This window comes from Argentina anserina, chromosome 1, assembly GCF_933775445.1.
Source record: "Argentina anserina chromosome 1, drPotAnse1.1, whole genome shotgun sequence".
In the NCBI taxonomy this organism is placed as follows: domain Eukaryota; kingdom Viridiplantae; phylum Streptophyta; class Magnoliopsida; order Rosales; family Rosaceae; genus Argentina; species Argentina anserina.
Window position 1 is genome coordinate 13,889,783 of NC_065872.1, and position 24,805 is coordinate 13,914,587.

The window sequence follows — 24,805 nt, forward strand, 5'->3', positions numbered from 1 at the left end:
ACTCATATTTTTAGAAGAAAACAATGACACTACCGCACATAACGAAGAACATTTAGTTCTTTATTTTCTTAGGATCTAAATAATAATATAATGAACTCACCCCATTATATATTCTCTGTAAAATGAAACAGTCAGCGAGCAGAAGAACTTTAGTGGACGACTCGCGACAGATCATGTTCATGTCTAATTCAAAACCTCAGAAGTGGTTTTGGTCATATTGACTCCTTGATTGGTGGTGAAATTTGCATCAACAGTTTATTGCAAGTACCAAACTGGAGCTACTGCATGAGGGATATTCTAGTGGTGCAGAGACTCACATTCTTTGATGGTTGTACCACTTCTGTAATTCTGAGTCACGTCATTGATAGAGATTTTGTGTTGGTACGAAAAATCTATATCCAGTGCCTCCAGCATCCACGGTTATGAGTTAAGAATTGTTGGGTTTGTACACCAAAAGAATCGAGCTAATATGTTGCAATGTTCTACAACAACATTATTCTGAGAAAATAAGAGAGGGATATCAAAGACATGCATATCAATGGGTGTTGTGTAGACTCCCCTAGATCTTTTACTAGTTACTTTACAATATAAGCAAAACTATTGAAAACATAAACACAACACAAAAATTTATAGAGGTTCAGCAATGCCTATGTCCTTTGTGTGTCTCTTTTGAGAATCACTAGCACTATGAAGAATAACAACTTGATTACAAGCACTTTGGAATCCCTATGCTACTCCCATCCCCTTGCTAGATCTCTCTATCACCCTTAGCTCCCGGTTTTCTGTGCTATCTACTTTATCCTTAAAAAACCCCCTGCAGCTCCTATTTATATCAATAGGGGTTGCTGATACAACATGATTTTGGACTCCTAAACCTAATAGACCAAGTCTATTATACAAATCCTAATAGAATCCTAAAAGACCAACTTTCCTAGAGCTTATAGAAAAGCTGCAGTGTTGTCTTCTTTCTATTATAAACTCAGATTTATCTAATGAATCTTACAGTTCCAAATTGTATCAATGAGTCAAAAACACAACAATCTCCACCTTGGTGAATTGATACCAAATGATCGATGCAACCTTCAAGATGTCTTGTATCTCTTGAAGTAATCCTGAACAAACCTCCAAGAGCCTTCACCTTGGCAGTACTCATTTTGCCTCATCGCACCTCAAGTGAGGAGGTGCTCCACCTCATCGCAACTCATTTTGCCTCATCTGAGACATTCCCCCTTGAATGAACTTCCTCAGTTGTTCTCTCCCCTGAGCCGACCCAACACTTGTTGTAATGACCTTGAACATCAACATGTTTCATCTCTGCTTGAAACACACGAATCCTTGTCAAATTGATGACACCATCCTTCACCACAACTCCTTGTTGAATCTCAAACTCACTCATTAATCCATTAAGCCATAACGCCTATGCAGAAGCTTCTTTTAGTGTCATGCAATCTTCTTTAATGGTAGACAATGTTGTAACTGATCCCAAAGTTGCTTTGCACCTTCACCGCAAGTAAATACATTACTTACTGTAGCTCTACCTTTGTCAAATTCTCCTACCAAATTTGAAACCTCATGACCGGCATCCCATGTCTGTTTATGTTGTCTTTCAAACTGAAATACACGATCCTTGGTGTCCCTCAAGTAATACAAAACCTACTCCACTGATTGTCAGTGTCGCCTACTTGGATTCGCCATATACTTTGACACAATGCTCAATACTTGAGCTATACCTGGTCTTGTACAAATTCTAGCACACATCAGATTTCCTACCACTTTTGCATAAGACACATCCATCATCTCATCCAACCCTCGTGTAGATGATCTTTGCACACACAACTGAAAGTGTGCTACTGCTGGAGCAAACATGGGTTCCGACAACAACCATGTGTTTCTCACTTCTTTGTATCTCCTTGTTTTTACTCCTAGGATCTCTTGTGCAACTTCTGGACCCTTCAAGTTGAATTCCCTACTTAGTAGTTTCTTTAATTTCAAAATTCTAGATGTATCCAGACATGTAATTAACACGTCACCTACATACAGTAGCAATAATAAAACCTTACTATCCTTGAACACATGATGATAAATGCATATGCCTTTTTGTGAGATCTGGTCATACTTGACCTTTTCTTTATGCAGATCCTTTGCCAATACTTGATCTTTCCATCTCATGGCTTCCTTATCATGCATTCCTTGCTTTTTCCTATAAACTCATTTACAGCCAAACTGATTCATTTCTTTGGTTTTAGGAACCGACTCCTGGACCAAGGCCTTATGTATAGACTTCTTCATCTGCTCAAACATAGCTCTCATCCAACTTTCCCATACATAATTTGCTAACACTTCTTGATACGTGGTTGGATCTCTTGGCTGAAACTTAGAGCATACTTGTCCAACACTATGCTTCTCTGGAACTCCTGCCCAAGTGACTGACGAACTGAGTCGTAGGTTCGCAGTGTTAATAACTCCACCTGAGCTTGTATTACTGACTGTTGTTATCGCTCTAAGACTTATTCCTCAATAACTCCTTTATAATGCTCCACCTGCTCAATTTGCTCCACATGAGCTTGAGTTTCTTCCATGACCCCTTCGGTTAGAGGAACTATTGTTGCTTCTTCTACAACATCAGTCTTCTTCACCTCACTTGTCTTCACTTCATTCGACAACATAGTCTCATCATAACAATTGACGTATCTACTTAAAACCTCTTTCTTGCTAACAAAAACCCTACTACTAAATATTCGTATATTTGAATTGCCAGCTAGTTCTCTAGACCTTACCTCCTCTGCACAATTTGAAGTCTAAGACCTTTGATGGTGACTGATTAACCATGTAACGTGTGTGGATAACTGCATCTTCCCAAAACGTGTATAGTTTTCTTGCAGGCAACAACATGCCTCTTTCTCTCTCTAAGAGACTTTTCTTCATCCTTCCAGCAGCCCAATTTTGTTGTGGATCCCCCTTCACCGTGATGTGCCTTGTGATTCCTTCAATCTTGCAAAATTGTAAGAGCCTTTTCATTTTATATTCACTGCCGCCGTAACTTCTCAGATACTTGATTTCTCTGCATCTCAGATTTTCTACTATTGTTTTCTCCTCCTGGAACTTGATAAGAACATTGTATTTCTCCCTCATATAGTAGACCCAAATATTTCTCAAAAAAAATCCTTTAGAAAAGTAACCATCTTGAAGCTACCCATAGACCTTACTGGTGTCGAGCTCCCTACATTTGAGTGGATATAATTTTGCAGTTCTTTGCCTTTGTTTACTGATGCTGATCTCCCTACATCTAAGGTCATATAATTCAGCACTTCTTTGCTGTTGTCCTCACAATTTGCCAACTTGAATGTCACCTTCTGCTTCCCATGACTACAATCCTTGCATATGATAAGTTTGCATAGACTGCCACCTTCTACCTTATCTTTCTCGTTGAGTTCATGCAATTTTCTTTGACTCATATGCCCTAGGCCTTGATGCCATTGCTCAGTCTTGTCATTTACTTCAGCAGACGTTACAGCTCCACCTATTATTGTAGTCCCTTGAAGCTTGTATAAGTTGTTAGGTTTAATGTCGCCCTTTATCACAACAAGTGATCCCTTGACTACTTTGAGTCTTCCTCCTTCAGAGCTATACTTATATCCAGCATTTTCCAAAGTATCGAAAGATATCAAGTTCTTCCCTAACTTAGGAATATATCTGACATTCTCCAACGTTCTAACAACATCGTCATGCATTCTGATTTTCACTGATTCAATACCTAGGATCTTACACGGTGAATCATCTCCCCTAAAAACTTCTCCGTTGCTGCTCTCCTCAAATGTGTCCAACCATTCTCGGGTTGCGCACGTGTGGAATGTACAACCGGTATCCAAAATCCAATATCTGAAAGCATTAGAGCTGGACGTTACCACAAGCAATTCACAATCATCCTTTTCTTTTCTAATGACTACTTTGGTTGTGCTTGAACTTCTTGTCGTCACATTTTCTTTCATCTTCTCTTTTTTTGCAGTCTCTTTTCAAGTGGTCGGCTGAACCACATTTGAAGCAACCTTTCTTGCCTTTCTTCTTGGATTTTGAAGTACCCATGTTACCAAATTTACCCTCCTTGCTCGTCAACTGACCTTTCTCCTTGCCCTCTCCTTCTTGAGAGCTTTTGGTCTCGCTACTCATCTTAAAATAAGAATGAGTGGCCTCGATAATCTCATCAAACTTGAGAGAATCCTGATCTGAAATGAGTCTGGTGATGTGGTGCTTGTAAGAAGCTGGTAAAGAACTTATCAGCAAAAGTCTCCTCATCTTCATATCTCACATCCGCCTTTGATAAATTGGTAATACAAATCTGAAAATTATTCAGATGGTCATGCAGCTTCATGCCTTCTTCCTCTGAAGACTATAGAGTTCATCTTTCAAGAAGAGTTTATCCGCGTCAACGTCCTTGACATCCAATGTCTTGTTGTTGTTCATATTCTCACCAATATGAACCTTGTCCGCATAAACCTTCTCAAGATAATCCCAGGTTTCTTTGCAGCTCATATTCTCACTACCACTAGCCAATATATCAAGCAATACATCTTAGCTAGTTGTAGCTTTATAAAGCTCCTTGCCCTCTCGTCCATCTTCTGCCAAACCTTGTCTGCCATATCACTGGCCTTATTCTCTGACCCGAAAGTAGCCTTGTATAGACCTTGTTGAATTAGGACACGTTTCATCTTCCTCTGCCAAAGTATGAAGTCGTCTTTGCCATTGAAGAGCTCAATTGACGTACTCACATCTTCTGCTTCGACCAAGCCTTTGTTGTTCTCCATCGCAAAGATACCTTAAACCGCTCTGGTACCACGTGTCGTGTAGACTCCCCTGGATCTTTACTAGATACTTTACAATATAAGCAAAGCTAACAGATGAACTTGAAAACAGAAACATAACACATAAATTTATAGAAGTTCAACAATGCCTACGTCCTCTGTGTGATCTCTCTTGAGAATCACTAGCACTATGGAGAATAACAACTTGATTACAAACACTTATTGGAATCCCTATGCTACTAGCCTACTCCCATCCCCTTGCTAGATCTCTCTATCACCCTTAGCTCCCGGATTTCTGTGCTCTCTGCCTTATCCTTATAAAACCCCATGCAACTCCTATTTATATCAATAGGGGTTGCTGATAAAACATGATTTTGGACTCTTAAACCTAATAGACCAAGTCTATTATACAAATCCTAATAGAATCCTAAAAGACCAACTTTCCTAGAGCTTATAGAAAAGTTGCAGTGTTGTCCTCTTTCTATTCTAAACTCAGATTTACCTAATGAATCCTACAGTTCCAAATTGTATAAATGAGCCAAAAACACAACAAGTAACCAGGAAAAGTTAGTCCATTGAAGTTTCATAACCATCGTAAAATACTATTTGGATAATATTAGGAATGGGACAGACTGGTATCTGTATCGATTGACCTTCAATTATACATCCTCAATTCCCGGCCGCAAGATATGGTTTACTCAGAAAATCTGAATTGAATATGATGTATAATCTGGACAGATGGTTGTCTTTGTGAGCTAAGTAACATGGAATTAGTGATAGTTTTCTCTTTGTGAGCTAAGTAACATGGAATTAGTGGTAGTTTTTCCCTTGAAAATATACACTAAGAGACATTGCATATAGAAAGAAACCTTGTCCCAGTAAATGGATGAACCTTGGCGGAAAATGTCAGGCAATTTGCTGTAGTTAATACCAAATTGCTTAAGAAGTTGATCTTTATCACCTGCTAGAGTACCCTGTAACAAAAAATGCCTATTGTGAAAGACTTTCTTGCTGAAATGGATTCTGAAGTAAATACATCATAGGTGTAGATATGTGATGCATCACATGGCAGACACAATCAGGTAAAATGAGTAGATAGTTTTCTCACGAAAAAGGAGTAGCGATATATAAGTAGAGACTAGATCCACGGAGTAGAAACTCTATACGAAATGACTGCACAGGTAAAATACCTTCAGAAAATTTTGAGCTTCACTTTTGCTCTTTCCAGACTTAACAAGCTGCCAAAACAAGTGTTGTATTGATTGTTGATGTGGCCTGCTACCCAAAAAGTCAAGTTTATGTGAGTGTGTATGTCTGTTTATACATATTGAAGAAAAGAGCCTTTGTAATCCATTACAGATATTTTGCAAATACCCATCATGTGTTGAGTATCTTAAGAACCAAATTAATAAGATAGGATGAAACCGTGAAAGTGTCAAATGACAAAAAGTGTCAAATGACAAATGACAGAAAATAGGGGCAAGAAAAGAAAAACAAGCCGAACCACCCACACTCTGCCTCAACACCCACATCCCTCATGTGTGTGGATATTTCCAGTATATCTGATGCCAATCTTGAACAAGCTGAATGTGTTCTGCTTTTATAGCTCTTATGATTTAAAAACTGAACTATCCTCTTATATTATCAAATAAAAGCTGAAAGTTGTAGGTGAAATATTCACAATCAAGTAAAATACTCACAATCAACTTGTCTCCATGCCAGATAATCTTGTATAATTTCAGTTGATGGATAGCATACAGCACGGCCATCAAAATAAGGAGGGCATTTCAAATTGCTCTCAGGAAAGAAATCGTTCCATTTTTTGTGTACATGGAGGTAAAGAGTGAAACAATGACAGACACTATTTCACTGCAACAGCTATAGATTGTTAGTATATCTAAAGAAGAAGAAGAAGAAAAAAAGGTCATTTGCATCTAATAATACATTGATAAGTATCACCTCAAGCATACAAGTCAATGACCCAACGAGGCAACAAGCAGGAGAAGACTAGTGAACATAATTTTTGAAATAAGCTTTCAAGCCCACGCCCTTTCCTTCTACCAAAATGTATCTTTAAACTCTAAAATATTGACTAAGCATAATAAATAAAAAAGCCCCTCTTCCCATGACTTCTGTTGGTGTCTTTGCATAAGGAAAGGGAATTTGCATTATAAAATTACTATATTAGAAGAAGCACCTTCTTGGGATGACACAGCTAGTATGGCCAAAAACTTTACTTGGCTAAACTAGACAAGCTTAAGAAGAATTAGCCTACAGCTGAGAGAACAAACAATAATTATCTAAAGTATGAACCGCAGGTAAGAACATGATCAAGAAATCTACTATTAGCAGGTGACCTTCTCAATCAGGTCAATCTTTCATCAACTTCCAACAGAAGCTCTTGCATCATAAAGGATTCCTTTAACCAGAATTTTCTTAGGTGCAGCTTGCGTTCAGTTTCCAAATGCATTTATCTATCGTCACACAAAGTAATTAAGAGCAGATAATCTAGGAACAATAAAAATGATATTAGGAAAAAAAAAACTTACTCGCCTTTGATTGAACTTCAAGTCTTTCTTCAAAACAAAGCTGCAGATAACAGAACTAATGAATTAGAGATGCAGAATCACATAGCTCAGATAGAAAAGATCAATTTTGTACCTGTATTCATCACTGACACCATAGGCAAACACTGTGTCTTGAAACTCTTTTACCACAGCCACTGCAGATAAATTCATAAGGTTGAGTGCCTGCTCATCATTTAGCTTCACAAATTTATGAACATCAGTAAACCTGCCAGAGGCCGAAAGTGAACAATAAGCATCATTCTTAAGTCTTAGCAGGCTAACATAAAACTACAAATTGTGTGAATCCTTTTAGAAAATTTGATTATCAACTAGTAATCTATTATTTTTATTTTGTGGGACATGGGTTGCAGACACTCAGTTAGACAAAGCTCAAACTAACTAAACTTTCTGGCTCCTCTCTACTTGATGAATAGGCAACAAGTTAATAAGACAATGACAGTCTGATTTCCCTAACAGGTGAATAACAAGGCCATGGTGCACAAATTGTGCCCACTTAAAAGAGAATATATCAGCTGTAGGACACTACCAACGAGTCATTCCGCCTTCCACTGATGTGAGTAGCAGTCCAAGAGAACTTATACAGACTAACTGCAGCAACTCTACAAATGACTCTATGTAACATATCACATAAGTGATAGTTTTACCTGTGAAATGGCAGCCACCAATTCTAATGACAATCCAAGTCGACAGCATCAATCTTTTATCAAACTGGAAAGACTTGAGAAAACCTGGTTCAACTTTTCCAATGTCCTTTGTACAGATACCCAGTTCCTTCAGAAGACTTTTGTGCTTGTTCCAAAAGCTTATACTTGCTATATTCTTTGAGTGGACTATTCTTAATTTCTTTCCAAGTCTCCGGACAGGAGAACCATTCACATTGTGCTTAACTACGCCAATAACCTGTATTCAAACTTTTTTTCATTCTTTTCATTCAGAAATTTAAGTAATTCTTCGCCTTTCCTTCAATTGTTATGTAAAGTTGTTTAGTACGAGATCACTTCACACCTCGTATAGATGGAGGTCTTATGAGAAGTTGGCGTTTTCTAAATCCAGACATGAATAAAATGCACATAAAATAAAAACAGTAGACATATGACTGTATATTATAGAAACTGTAGCGATCCATCATCAGAGTGATCGTAATCCAACTAGAGAAAGAAAAAAGAAAAGAAAATTGCCTTTTTTTCCAGCCAAATTTAAAATCAAAGTTTGTATCAACAAAGACATTTGATGCTTTTCAGAAACTGAAGCAAAACTAGGACTCATAGCCAGTAGTTCTCATAATCCATGGTGTAAATAGCGGTCAACAAACATCTACTCTCAGCTAGGGGTGGACACGGGTCCATTCGGTTCGGTTTTGGACAAAACCCATAACCCAACCCAAATTTTAAATTCGGTTCGGTTCGGTTCGGTTTTTCTATTTTAGAGACTGTGACCCACAACCCAACCCAACCCGTACGGTTCGGTTCGGTTCGGTTTTTTTTTTCGGTTTTACCCGTATGTAAAATACGTAATATTATATATTAATTTTAAAAGTATAAAATTTAACATAAAGATGAAAAACTAATAGTCTAATGATTATTTCATACCTAATTGACTTATGCCTCATCATTTATCCCGTGGATCTGAAAAGCTCGCCGAGGCCCGCAAGCCCGATGGGTTTTTACCCGAAAACAACACTAATATGTCATAAGGGAAGACCTATTACCAATATGCGAACACTAAAAGTCGTTTGCATATATGAAATCACCTAATTTTTGTCACCGATTGTGTGCGGTCGCACCAAAAAAATCCATTTGGCAAAGCCCCGGTCAATGAGGATTTTAATATGTCAAAATGCCTTTTTTTTTACCATAAGTATGGACGATCAATCAATATCCAAATCGGACGAAAATTTTACGGGTTCCCTAAATATATATACTGATCACATCTGCTGGTGTCGATCGACCATATTTCGAACTGGAGTTATCGATTGCTGAAGTGTCCACTAATGTATCATACATTTATATTAGATTTATAATAAAACTATCGCATTATGAAGCGACTATATGAAGGAAACTTTTAGGGATCGATCGACACCATCCGATGTGATCAGTATATATATTTAGTGACCATGAAAAAATTTCATCCTATTCGGACCTAGTTTGACCGTCAGAATTTCCGGTAAACTGAAAACACCACTAATTTGTCCTAAAGGAGAATCCATTACAAATATGCGAACACCGAAAGCCGTTTGCATATCTGAAGTCACCTAATTTTAGTTACCTATCTTGCGCGGTCGCACTGAAGAAATCTATTTGGCAAAGCCCCGGTCAATGAGGTTTTATTATGTGAAAACGCATCTTTTTTGGTTGACCGTAGGTACGAACGGTCAAACCATGTCCAAAATGGACGAAATTTTTACGAGGTCCCTAAATATATATACCAATCACATCTGCTGGTGTCGATCAACCATATTTCGAATTAGAGTTGACGATCACCTAAGTGTCAACTAATGTATCATAACCTTTATATTAGGTTTAAAATAAAAATATCGCATTATGAAGCGACTATATGAAGGAAACTTCTAGGGATCGATCGACACCAGCCGATGTGATCGTTATATATATTTAGTGACTCTATAAAAATTTCATCCAATTCGGATTTCATTTAACCGTCGGAATTTTTGGTAAATCGAAAACATCACTATTATGCCATAAGGGATGACCTATTACAAATATGCGAACGCCGAAAGCCGTTTGCATATCTGAACTCACCTAATTTTTGTTACTTATCATGCGCGGTCGCACTGAAGAAATCTATTTGGCAAAGCCCCGTTCAATGAGGTTTTATTATGTGAAAACGCCTCTTTTTTGGTTGACCGTAGGTACGAACGGTCAAACCATGTCCAAAATGGACGAAATTTTTACGGGGTCCCTAAATATATATACCAATCACATCTGCTGGTGTCGATCGACCATATTTCGAATTAGAGTTGACAATCACCTAAGTGTCAACTAATGTATCATAACCTTTATATTAGGTTTAAAATAAAACTATCGCATTATGAAGCGACTATATGAAGAAAACTTCTAGGGATCGATCGACACCAGCCGATGTGATCGTTATATATATTTAGTGACCCTATAAAAATTTCATCCAATTCGGACCTCATTTAACCGTCGGAATTTTTGGTAAATCGAAAACATCACTATTATGCCACAAGGGATGACTTATTACAAATATGCGAATGCCGAAAGCTGTTTGCATATCTGAAATCACCTAATTTTTGTTACTTATCATGCGTGGTCGCACTAAAGAAATATATTTGGCAAAGCCCCGATCAATGGGGTTTCAATATGTGAAAACGCCTCTTTTTTAGTTAACCGTAGGTACGAACGGTCAAACCATGTCCAAAATGGACGAAATTTTTACGGGGTCCCTAAATATATATACCAATCACATCTGCTGGTGTCGATCGACCATATTTCGAATTAGAGTTGACGATCACCTAAGTGTCAACTAATGTATCATAACCTTTATATTAGGTTTAAAATAAAACTATCGCATTGTGAAGCGACTATATGAAGGAAACTTCTAGGGATCGATCGACACCAGCCGATGTGATCGGTATATATATTTACTGACCCTATAAAAATTTCATCCAATTCGGACCTCATTTAGTAGTCAGAATTTTTGGTAAATCGAAAACACCACTATTATGCCATAAGGGAGGACCTATTACAAATATGCGAACGCCGAAAGCCGTTTGCATATCTGAAATCACCTAATTTTTGTTACCTATCATGCGCGGTCGCACTAAAGAAATATATTTGACAAAGCCCCGGTCAATAGGGTTTCAATATGTGAAAACGCCTCTTTTTTAGTTAACCGTAGGTACGAACGGTCAAATCATGTCCAAAACGGACGAAATTTTTACGGGGTCCCTAAATATATATACCAATCACATTTGCTGGTGTCGATCGATCATATTTCGAATTAGAGTTGTCGATTTCCGAAGTGTCAACTAATGTATCATAACATTTATATTAGGTTTAAAATAAAACTATCGCATTATGAAGGAAGCAAGACGGCTAAATAATGCGCCTCTTATACATTAGGTCAATTAGGTTAGAAATTATGTGCGGCTGTGAGGCCGACCACACTATTTTTTTATTTAAAAAATAATAATAATGTAAAATTATAAATATGACAAAATGATGTCGTTTTGTAACGTTGACCATTGACTTCGGGTTGTTCGGGTCGGTTCAGTTTCTAAGGGACTGAACCCAAAACCCAACCCAAATAGAATCGGTTCTGTTTTTTTATTTTCGGTTCGGTTTGATTCGAGTTTCGGTTTGTTCGGATTCAGTTTGGGTTCGGATCCGGTTTTTTTCAGTTTTCGGGTCAGTTTGTCCACCCCTACTCTCAGCCATCTCTCTTAGATCTCAGTATGCCATTTTGTGTACACAGAACCAGAATTCTGCCTGGGATGGCTAAAAATATCAAGGAAGATCAGTAGCAAACTATGTGCATAGTACCCTAATACTTTATTAAACTTCAAACTAACTGTAGACTATTTTAGTTGTCTAGAAATGAAGCAACTATTGGACGAATATATACAACATTGACTGCTAGATAAAAGATAACCTCAGTTTTTAAAATGCAGGATCCTTGACGAAACATTTCATCCAACTTTTGGTAATTGATCCCAAAGTTGTCAAAAAGAAGGTTGTTCATCTCTTCTTTACTGGTGCCCTGTAAATACATACACCCCACAGAGCTATATTAACAATACATATAAAGCTAACTATTAAAGTAAACATAACCACATCTCAGAGCAAACAAAAATAGCTTCCTATCCCACAGGTCTTCCTAAATAATCAGATTTAAAAAAAAATAAGTATGAAGGACAGAATAGAAAAAATGAAAGGCCACAATTTGTGAAAAATTAAAGGAAATTGTTATCTAAGAATATAAATTGCAAGAAAAATTAAACCAACATATTGAACACTGCTATGTAAATAGACTGCAACATTTAGCATATAACAAGTATGAATATTAAATTCCGCCACCTTTAGTAACTCTAGTGCTTTGCGTTCAGTCTTTCCACTTTTAATTAGCTCCTACAGGCAAGTACTCCACAGGTTATTTGTATTGCACAATACAACATGTAGTTTATCACTTGAAGATGACTACTGTACAGTTATAGACTTTTCATAACACCTTGTGGGACTACTTACATTCATTTTGTCTCCACAAAAGATATGACTGAAGGGCTTCTATCGTACCACAGGGTATAACCTTTGCATGGAATGAGGGAGGGTATCCCAACTCCTTACAAGGGAAGAATTCTCTCCACTTCATCACATATACTGAGCTGAAGAAAGATACTACAATTGACTCTACTTTGCTGCACAGATAGTTTGGAAAACATGGTTTGATCAAAATGAGATCAAGTACAATCAAAGAATGAAACATGTGTAACAAACATTGCTACAACAATCTGAGATGCATCAAAGACCATGAGAGATGAACTATAGAAGGTTAAGTATGAAAACCTTGCACGCCTCAGGTGAAATTTGGATGTCTTCTTAAAGACAAAGCTACAACCATTAAGGAACATCATGGTGAAACTCTTATACAACAAGTTGAAAATAAAACAAAGACAGGTGGTCTACATTACATGCAAAGTACCTGTATTTGTTACTGAATCCATACGAGAAAACAATGTCTGGAAACTCCTCCGACACAGAAACTGTGCATGAATTCATCAAATTATATGCTACCTTGTCATTTGGTTTCTCAAACTCATGCGCTTCTGCAAACCTGATGAAAAAGTAAATTCTCTTAAGCTCACACATCCAGAGTAAAGGAAGCATGTGTTAGTGGAATGTAGTAGGTGAATGAATTAGCCTATATATAGGAAGCAATTTGTATATGAATCATTAATCAAAACTCAAGCAATTCAACTTGGTATCAGAGCATTGAGCTCTGTTTTTTCTGGGACTTTTTTCCCGTTTTTTTTTTTTTTTTCTTCCGGTCGGGTTCTGCCTTCCATTTCTGCTTTCATCTCTTCCGGTCGGGTTCTGCCTCCTTCCCTGCGCCATCCAACGATCTCCGGTGATCTTACTCGACCCGAAGTAGTCTCTCCGCTCTTCGTCGCTGCTCGCCGCTACTCGCCGCCGCTCACCGCTGCTCGCCGCCGCTCGCCGCTCCTCGCCGCTCCTCGCCGGACGTCCTCAGTCGCCGCTGCTCGCCGAAGCATTTCCCCGATCTCTCTACACCGACCCGGTTAGAGCTCGCCCCGGCCCGGCCCCAAAAAAACGCTCTAGACCCGACCCGGTCAACAGATTCGACCCGGTCATCCGACCCGGTCCACCAACCCGACCCGATACTCCGATCCGACCCGGTACTCCGACCCGACCCGGTCCACCGATCCGACCCGGTTCGCCAGATTTTATCAGTTCATACTCACCGTCAGTGCAAATACACCGACGACAGATTGTTCTCATTTTTTGTTTTTTGTTTGCTATCTTAATACCTTGTTTCTTTTCAATGGGTTCTGGACACGAAACTGAGGGTTCTCAGCTCCCGACCTTCGAAGTATCTGTCAAAAGTTCTGATAGTGGATCATTTGGGGGCACCAAACTCAACGGAACCAATTTCCGTAAATGGAAACGACTTATGACTGCTCATCTTCGAGGCATGCATAAGATGGGACATGTCACCGGCGTCACTAAAGCTCCTAGTCCTGAGGATATTGTTGCCTACACTAAATGGGACGACGATGATGGTCTTGTTATGTCAGTCTTGTGGAAAGCTATGAATGATGAGATAGTTGATCTGGTAGAGGCATGTGCTACCGCACAGGCAATATGGGAGACACTAACTAGCTTATTTAGTAATGACTCTGATTTCATACAGGTTCATGAGTTGATGTGCACAGCTTTGGCCATACACCAGGATGGGCAACCGGTGGCGCACTATTTCACCAAACTAAAGAATATTTGGGCTGAGATTGATGTGAAACGTCCTTGCATGATTCAAAATCAAGAGGATATCGTTTGGTACCAAAAGGAGAAGGAGCTTGAACGAGTTCACCATTTTCTGAAAGGTCTTGATGCCAAGCATACCAGTGCGAAAGGCGAATTGCTCCGAATGACCGAACCACCTAGCCTACTCACCGCTTTCACCTATATCCGAAAGGATGAGTCTCAGCAAGAGAGTATTCTTCCGGCACCGGCTGTCATTTCCAGCCTTACTGTTCATGCTCGATCTCCGGCACCACCTCTTCCGCAAGCAACTTCCGCTCCCCTTCATCGACATGGACCACCACCAGGTTTCGGGAATCAGCCCCGCCCTCCTTGCTCTTATTGCCATGACACCAACCATGCTCGTGCGACATGTTGGAAATTATATCCACATCTTAGGCCCAAAAGGCCTAATTATCGTCCCCAGGCAAAGGCAACAGCAGCTCTTCACTTAGTTCCGGAACTCGATATCTATGGTGTGGTTGGGCAGGATCATCATACTGCTGGAGGAGCACCTACCGCATCCATCGTTGGCCGTGGTCAAATTGGTATGGCATTCAATATTTCTCACTCTATTAGTTCTGATACCTGGATTATTGATTCTGGTGCATCTGATCATATGACTTATGTCAAATCTTATTTTACCGTATTATCCCCTCCACCCGTACCCTATGTTACTAATGCTAATGGTGAGGCATTCCCCGTATTAGGGACAGGGTATGTTCGTATTACTCCCACCATAGAGCTTCACAATGTACTCTTTGTTCCTGCTTTATCTCATCATTTGATCTCTGTTCCCCAATTGAACGCTGACGCTCAGTGCTCTGTGACCTTTTTTCCTATGTATGTGATCTTTCAGGATCTTCTCACCAGACGGGTAATTGGTCGGGGGTATCTGAGGGGCCGGTTGTTTCATCTGGATCTGACATACGCAGGGGAAAAACCAGGGGGACCGTCTCAGACCGCTTTACTCTCCACTTCTGACAAGCTAAGTGAAGTTTGGTTATGGCATCGTCGCTTAGGGCATCCATCCTTTAGTGTTATGAAAAAATCCATGCCTACTTTATTTATTAATGTGGACGAGTCTTGTTTATGTTGTGAGACATGTGTTTTGGGCAAGAGTCATCGATCTACTTATTCCCCTAGTACTTCTACTAAAAGTTTTCTTCCTTTTGAATTAATCCATTCTGATGTTTGGGGACCCTCGAAAAAGTCAACTGTATCAGGAATGCGATATTTTGTGTCATTTATTGATGATTGCACACGTCTCTCATGGATTGTTCTTCTTAAAAATAAAAATGAGGTTTTTTCAGCTTTTCGTGCCTTCTATACCTCTGCCCAAACACAATATAATGCCACCATTCGCATTCTTCGATCTGATAATGGGGGGGGGGAATATGTGAATCATGTCTTTCAGGAGTTCTTTAACACACATGGAATTGTTCATCAAACAACGTGTCCTTACACACCTGAGCAAAATGGGGTTTCTGAAAGAAAAAATCGTCATTTACTTGAAATGGCTCGGTGTATTCTCTTTAGTGCCCACATGCCTAAATACCTTTGGGGTGATGCTGTCATTACTTCCGCCCACCTTATTAATCATCTTCCATCTCGTGTCCTTCAAGGGAAAGTTCCCTATGAGGTGCTTGCATCTCATGTCTCCTTACCCTCTTTTCATAATCTTCCTGCCCGTGTTTTCGGTTGTGTTGCTTTTGTTCATCTTCCACAACATCAGCGTTCTAAGTTGGATGCCCGGGCAATTAAATGTGTGTTTGTTGGGTACGGAGGACATCAGAAAGGATACCGGTGCTATCACCCCCCTACTCGGAAGTACTATGTCACTATGGATGTTACCTTTTTTGAGGATATGAGTTATTTTTCCTCTTCTGATACTACTCTTCAGGGGGAGAATTCATATTTTGAAGAGTTATATCATGGAAAGGGGGAGACAAGTGAGCCAGTCGATGTGGTAACAGGTCCCGTTGAGATTACCCAAGTATCAGCCACGCAGGCGCCACCAGAGGTTGTTACTCAATCATCAGCCACACAGGCGCCACCAGAGGTTGTCACTCAATCAATTGAGACACCAGAAGCTGACAACACAACTGCCCCTCATATCTCCCGTATCACTGTTTATACCCCTGACCAATGCCCTCCTGGTACAGAAGATCACTCACCTGAGGTTAGTCATTCTATTAGGGATACTAGTAGACAATATGTTTTGCCAAATAGGTCTACTCGGGGACAACCAACAAAAAAATATGAGCCTACCCTTCAGACTAAAGCCAAGTATCCAGTGGCAAACTTTATATCTACCAAAAGATTATCTAAGTCATATGAGTCATTTGTGAATCAAATATCTACTGTATCAGTACCTAACAAAGTGCAGGATGTATTGGGAGATCCAAAATGGAGGAAAGCAATGGAGGAAGAGATGGAAGCATTACAAAAGAACAATACTTGGGAGCTTGTACCTCCACCATATGGCAAGAAAACCGTAGGATGTCGTTGGGTGTTTACAGTGAAACATAATCCAGATGGGTCAGTAAACCGGTATAAGGCACGCCTAGTAGCGAAGGGGTACACCCAGACATATGGCATAGACTATGATGAGACATTTGCACCTGTGGCAAAGATGAACACTATCCGGGTATTGATCTCTGTCGCTGCTAACTTGAACTGGCCACTTAGGCAGTTTGATGTCAAGAATGCATTCCTTCATGGAGAACTAATAGAGGAAGTATACATGGATCTTTCGCCTGGATATGTGGCCACCTCCCCAAGTAACTCCGTATGCAGATTGAGAAAGTCCTTGTATGGTCTTAAACAGTCACCTCGTGCTTGGTTCGGAAGATTCTCACAATTCATGAGGAAACTTGGCTACAGACAAAGTAATTCAGACCACACGTTATTTCTCAAACATCAACAAAGGAAGGTAACAGCCCTAATTATATATGTTGATGATATGGTAGTTACTGGGAATGATACTGTTGAGGTGGATAGATTACAGAAACATCTTGCCACATAGTTTGAGATGAAAGACCTAGGTACACTCAAGTACTTCTTAGGCATTGAAATAGCCCGGGGAAGCAAAGGTATCTATCTGTGTCAAAGGAAGTACATCCTTGATCTACTAACAGAGACAGGTATGTTGGACTGCACTCCCATTGATACTCCTATTGAGCAGAACCACCGGTTAGCAGAGTATCCAGATCAAGTCCCTACTGACAAACCGCGTTATCAGAGGCTAGTCGGGCGCCTGATTTATCTATCATATACCAGACCAGATGTTGCGTATGCAGTAAGTGTAGTAAGTCAGTGAGGACCAGTGAGGACCACATGGATGCTGTTGTAAGGATCTTGAGGTACTTGAAGTCAGCCCCAGGGAGAGGAGTAATGTTTTCTAATCACAACAATATCGTTGATGTTTGTGGCTTCACAGATGCAGACTGGGCTGGAAACATTACAGATCGGAGGTCAACATCAGGGTATTTTACCTTTGTTGGAGGTAACCTTGTTACATGGAGGAGTAAGAAACAAAATGTGGTAGCTCGATCTAGTGCTGAAGCAAAATACAGAGGTATGGCTCAAGGAGTGTGCGAGTTGTTGTGGATTAGGAATTTGCTACAAGATTTGGGTGTTAAACCTAAGAATGCTATACAACTATACTGTGACAACAAGGCAGCTATTAATATTTCACAGAATCCTGTGCAACATGATCGTACAAAACATGTAGAGGTTGATCGTCACTTTATAAAAGAGAAGTTAGACGCTGAGATCATTTGCTTTCCGTTTGTTCCTACAGAAGAGCAACTTGCAGATATACTCACCAAATGAGTGTCCAAGAATGTTTTTTATGACTCACTTTGCAAGTTGGGCATGGTTGATGTGTATGCGCCAACTTGAGGGGGAGTGTTAGTGGAATGTAGTAGGTGTGAGTAGTAGATATAGTGGTGGAGATAGTGGAGTGAGTAGGTGAATGAATTAGCCTATATATAGGAAGCAATTTGTATATGAATCATTAATCAAAACTCAAGCAATTCAACTGCATGCACATCGATGGGGCGGGGGAACTGGCTAAGAGTCACAGAGGTATTAAGAACCTTTGAAAATTGCGGCCATCAATTCGAACAACAATCATATTAGGCAAGAAGATCTCATCTTCAACTTCACAGGACTTCACATACTCAATTTGCTGTTTGCCATTTCAACACCCTTAGCTTAATCTCACACAGAAATCCTCAACAGTCTGTAGGCACAATCTATCCCTTCTTCTCAATGCTCCAGACATACGCGTGGCCCCCTACAAAATGATAAAACCAAATACAAAACATCAGTTTGAAGAGATCAACACCACAACCAAAACTTGCCACCCAAGAATGAAAAATTGCATCCAATTGAGCCCATTGAGTAGAACTCTGCTTAAACAAGACTTCCTGCTTTCCCCCAAACTGGCATTGCAAACTCAAGAACTCACCCCATAAAAAAAATTCACAGGAATGCAAAACTCACACAGTCTTGAGTTCTTACCAATATAAAGTCACATTCATGCAATCATCTATATCATTTTGTTTCTCCTCGTAAATCTGAACCCGACAAGTTCCCAGAAACAACAGAATCCAACTCAAGCTCTGTAACGACCCCAAAATTTCGAGCTTAAAAACTCAAAATTTCAAAGTCGTTAAACACCAAACAATTTCAACGAATCGAAATCATTTAAAATGCCACAGCGGATCATCTCTGAGTTCAAAATACAACTCAGTTAAACCGATTATTACAACCCAAATTATAATTCAATATTATAACAAATGGAATTGCGAAATCCTCACTACAAACTCACAAGATAGTCACACAAAATCCTCACACAAGCTGGAGATAAATAACTTCAAGTCCTCTGAGCGGTCCGTCAATTTCCGCTAATCCACACTTGCGGAGTTATCCACTACACCATCGAATTGGTGCACCGGGATTGTAAACACAAACCCGGTAAGCTTTACAGCTCGTATGAGTAAAATGAAAATATATAACTCGCATATCAATATATACGAAAATCCAGAAATCAAACAAATATAAATGCACTCATGAGTCAATGGACGGCCCATCTGGTCGTCCCAAAGAAATATGAAATAAAACGCTCATGAGAAATTAAGTAACCCTTCTGGTTACCCAAATGCATTTATATTACGGGTACCAAGAACGCTGGTACACATCTGTTACCCCTCTCGTAATACACCGCCGATATTGGATAGCCACCCGCTACCCAACATCCAAAACAATCTGAGTACCCATGAGCAGATAACCACCCGTTACCTCACATGCAGTACTAAGGCAGACAGACTAGAGCTCTAACTGTATCGTAACTTTCGCCCGGCCAAAGGCTAGGTTCCGACTTGCCAAACACGTACAATAATCTCACATCATATTGTACCAAATCACGTCCGAAGACAAATCAACATTTTAACAATCTCAATGTTAAAATCACGTACAATAATCTCACATCATATTGTACCAAAACATGTCCGAAGACAAATCAACATTTTAACAATCTCAATGTTAAAATCACGTACAATAATCTCACATCATATTGTACCAAAAATCATGTCCGAAGACAAATCAACATTTTAACAATCTCAATGTTAAAATCACGTACAATAATCTCACATCATATTGTACAAATCAAAATCACATGCTCGATATATAAATCTCGTCATCGAAATGACATAAATCACGATAAAATCATAACAGTATATTATATAGCAAACTATATATATATGTACATATTTACCATTTATACAATATATATATAATCCATTATATCATATACATGTCATATTTCATAAACACGTCCGAAGACAAAAAAAAAACTCGTCCGAAGACAAAACATTTTAACAAACTCATGTTAAAACCACGTACAATAATCACACCTCATATTGTACAAAAATCAAATCACATGCTCAATATTTAATTCTTGTCATTCGAAATGACCAATTCCAATGAATTCATAACAGTATATAATATAGCAAACTATATATATATGTACTTATTACCATTTATACGATATATATGTAATCCACTATATTGTATATGTGTCGTAATTCAATATTAAAAACTCTTGCAAAATCTTGAATCACCGCAAGGGTAGATTCGTAAATAAGTGAGATTTTACTCACCTTCTTTCCTGCGTGCAACTTCCACGACCCTGAAAGTAATTTCCTCACTCGTTTCGTCAGTCACCTAATAGCACGATAAATGCTTAGAAAATGATACTTAAAATATCAGGTGACGAGTTCAGCACAGCTAAATGTTGTTCATAAAACATTGTTCACGGAACACTGTTCATGTTTACTAATCACTATTTTTACTAAACCACTGTTCACAGTTACTGTTTTACCATAACACTGTTCAAAGTTACTGTTTAACCATGAAACTGTTCACATTTACTGTTACAGATCACTATTCATGCGGAGTTACTATTTACAGTTACTATTCATTCGGCGTTACTGTTCACCGACCGCCACCAATCATCACCAAATTTCACCACCACAACCTAAACAACATTTCCAACAACTTCCTAGTTGACACCAAGGTCTAAATCCGAGTCTAAACAGTCCAAACAACGAAGAACATGAAATCGGCACTATTCACAAACCCTAGAAAAATTGAATCACACTTCGATTTGGCTCGATTCCTTTTGTGGGAATGTTGCTGGGACTGAGACAAGCAAAACCCCCCAAGAATCTCGAGCCATGGTGGCCGGAGGAGGCTGCGCCGCCACAGCAGTAACTTCCGGCGGTTGCTACACCGTGTGTGGTTGTCGCCGGAGTGCAAGGCGTAGCCCAAAAGATGGAGCTCGTCGAGCCCGTCAGTTTGATAGGTGGCACGACACGAGGCGACGTTGGATGGTGGAGAAATCGGCCGGAGGTCGGGTGAACAGTGCCCGAGCTCGGGTGAACAGTACCCGAGCTGATTTTTAGAAAAATCTGATTTTCTGATTTTTAATCTCATCTTCTTCCTTTTATACTATTTCCAAAATCGGAAACAAACTTCCGACGTTAATAACTTTCGCGTCCGACGTCCGATTCGAACGCATGACGTGTCCACGAATTCGTATCGATGAGCTCTACGACTTTCGTGAAGGAAGTTTTCGCAACCGAGCGACGGAATAAAAGTCGATCTATACGTTGCGGTAACGTTACGTTTTCTAATTAAACGATCCGATAACGTTTCCGTTTTCGTTTCGAAATGTCGCAAACCTCTAATTGTCGTCTTGAATTAATTTCACAAGTTTAACACTTTGAAAATACTCGACATTTAGTTTCTAAAAAATTCGGGTTATTACAAGCTCTCAGTCTTGAGTTCTTACCATATAACAGAATCCCAAACACAGAAACCCAACTTTTCAAGAAACCAACCATATCATATACACTAATTTAGCAACAAATACAAGTAAAGAACTAAACTTTTCAGAAACCCAACTCTTACATCAGCAAATTACAAGAGACCAACTTGCATTCAGTGAATCAGAAACATAAGAAATCATCAAATTACCAGAAAGGAAACGAAAGCCGCAGCCTTTATCAAAATACAGGGAAAAAATCCAAGCTTGGTGGATTCCCAGTACTCAGTGATCATCAATTTGCAGTGCCACTGGTTTTGTTTATACTTCAGATTGAATCAGGAAAAGAGGGAAACCATAAAACAAGAACCCAATATATACCATGTTATGACCCGACTTGAGAACCCGGTATGCAACTGATTGACCCGACTTTGCATATTTTTTATTTTTATTTGATGAGAAATAAAGAATTGCGCACCACTTAAACTCGACGATTGAAGAACACGGACCAATAAGTGTTTAGGACGCGGTAAATATGAATAATAAGATCATCGACGACCTCTCTCCCTTTTTTAAGTAGGGGTTGCAAATTAATTAGTCCAATTCTTGTGTCATTTTATTTTTCATGGAAATTGTAAGAGTTTAGTCAAAAGGACTTCATAATATAGGAAATGATACTTAGGCTCAGATGATGATTCTTTGACAGCCCCACAAGGGTGGATCATTATGTATACTCAGTACATCTGATCTTAGTGATCTATAATAGAGTTGACACTTGAATATACAAATTAAAGTCGGAAACCTTAGACGAAAACTTGAATAAATGATAGAGGTCATCCACAGATCTTGAATAAAAAGATAAAATAATACGATTTATTCTAATCTCAAAGAGTACATGACATGCAGTTGAATTGAAAGATTTAAGTACCATGCTCATTAATGTAAGGAAATCATCAAGACCAGTCCTGCAAATATACTCAGTGCAAAAGTCAGTTGATGCCTCAAACCAGCACTGTAAATCTGTATATTGAATACACAAGTTCCTTTAGAAGGATCGGTGTTTGCAATGGTTCCCTTGCCATCAAAATTGCATGTTCGAACATCTTGGTCTCTGCTTTGGAAGAAAGAATTGAAAGCATAGGAGACATTCCCTTGCATATTCAAATCACATGACCTTCCAATTCCCAAAGATGTGCAATCTGTCTGAGAACAAGCGTAATTGAGGTCGTTCAATAAAATAGTCTCATTTCGAACATCACTATTAACAACACACCATTTCTTGTCCATGTACTGCACTCCTTGTACCTCCTTGAGCATTTTATCATTCCCTTTTCCGGTGAGGTCCATCGGAAACTTAGGCTTTCCGTCATAGCTAAATATGCCCCAGTGTCGCTCAAAGTCCCCTGGTCCGATACTCTTTAAGTCCTCGTCAGTGAGCCCAAAGAGGTACACTTCCAAGTACCCTTTTCGAAGAGGGGTTCCCTCTCCCTTTGCCAATTTCTTGAGAAGTCCATCATAAAATTTCTTGGCCAAAGTTGCATTTGCATTCTGGTCACCATCGGTAGGCCATCCGGCTTCTCCAATTACTATGTCCAAGTCCTGGTAACCAACCTTCTTGAGTGACCAAACAAGTGTGTCATAATTTGCATCAAACACATTGGTATATTGGTTATTGTTGTCTTGAACAGGTTTGTTAGTACCATCAAAGAAGGCAAATTCTCGGGGGAAATCGGAGCTTTGCTGGAGACTAATGAAGGGATATATGTTAACGAAAAATGGAGACTTATTGCTCTTGAGCAGACCTAAAATCTTGAGCATCTCAACCCTAATGTCTTTTCGGAATTGCCCGTCCGATGGTTTGTCGGAAGAAGCTTCATAAACATCGGCATTGAAGGGCACTATGGCTTTGATTTTTTGTCTAGTGCCAGCTTCATCCAGGGCTTTCTGAATGTTTTGCAATGCTGGGAAAGTAGTCTTAAGATATGTCCCATTATAACTAGTTAAGAATGGCTCGTTTCCAACAGCCACATAGCTGTAATAAGAAAACAAATCAATTAATCAACAATGCACGTCCAACAACTAAAAGTACGTAGATAATCAGCAATAGTTTAAGTGAGTTCAACTTTTCAGCTGGAGATTTTGTTGAAAACATTCAACTCTCATCTCTAGTTTCTTTTACTTTTTTATTTGTGAAATTGCAATTAATTCGAAAGGTAAGTATACGTTATGCTAGCATAGGTAAATGGATGAAAACTTGGGAGATTTAGCAGAATTGAGCACATTGCTTATACATAGCTAAAACTTACATATTTTTATATAGAAATGTGAAAATTAGCTTAACGAAATATGAGGTGAATAGACAATTTCACTAAAAGACTATTGTGGCTATAGAAAACAACAAATCTGTGAAAATATACAAGTCCACACCTGATATCAACGCCCCCATTATGATCATAATTGGTGATATTTTCTTTCACCCATTCTGTTGCATGTTTGTAAGCTGAAGAAATTGAGGCCAACTTATCATTAGGAATTCCAACAATGACAGAAATACCAGACCCAGACAAGGCTTTCATGGTGGCAGGCTCTGCGTCGAAAAGCTTCACTTTCTTGATCCCATTGTCCTTCAGCATCTTTACTACATTACCAGGATCCAAAGGGTGTGACGCCATTGATCCCCAGTTGATCCCTAAACCTTGAACATGGTCGGTCAAGTTCACCAACATGATGAAGATGAAACATGCTAAAAGAATTGAGACTCGGACCATGGCTTCAGCAACTTGGATATGGAGCTCTGCCGAGAAGAAATAAACCGGAAACTTTGCGGGTGGAAGCAGTGTTGTCTTAGTTAGGGCGCCTACTAGCCAGCTTCTGCATGGGCAATTTTTGATCAAGTTGTAGAATGTTAATGGTGGCAATGGATTTTGATAGTGCACAAATGGAGGACCTCACTCTTAATGAGAAAGTGATCATCTAATTTTAGCTAGTACAGACGAACGGTAACTTTAGTGATCAGCAACGGAATTCTAGTGCAAATATAGGGTGTGAAACTTTCTCATATTGTTGGCT

At 39.2% G+C, this 24,805-nt stretch overlaps 1 protein-coding gene and 1 pseudogene across 1 annotated transcript; both read right to left on the minus strand.

Moving 5' to 3' along the window:
* Positions 1-85: 85 nt before the first annotated feature.
* On the minus strand, positions 86-18,882 carry LOC126802336 (tRNA(His) guanylyltransferase 1-like; annotated as a pseudogene).
* A 3,790-nt stretch (positions 18,883-22,672) lies between these two features.
* LOC126790665 (glucan endo-1,3-beta-glucosidase 8-like) lies at positions 22,673-24,504 on the minus strand. Its single transcript, XM_050517027.1, has 2 exons — positions 24,164-24,504; positions 22,673-23,768 (listed from the first exon to the last, which is right to left on the minus strand). The coding sequence occupies exons 1-2, from the start codon at positions 24,502-24,504 to the stop codon at positions 22,673-22,675; spliced, it is 1,437 nt and encodes a 478-aa protein (XP_050372984.1).
* Positions 24,505-24,805: the final 301 nt, after the last annotated feature.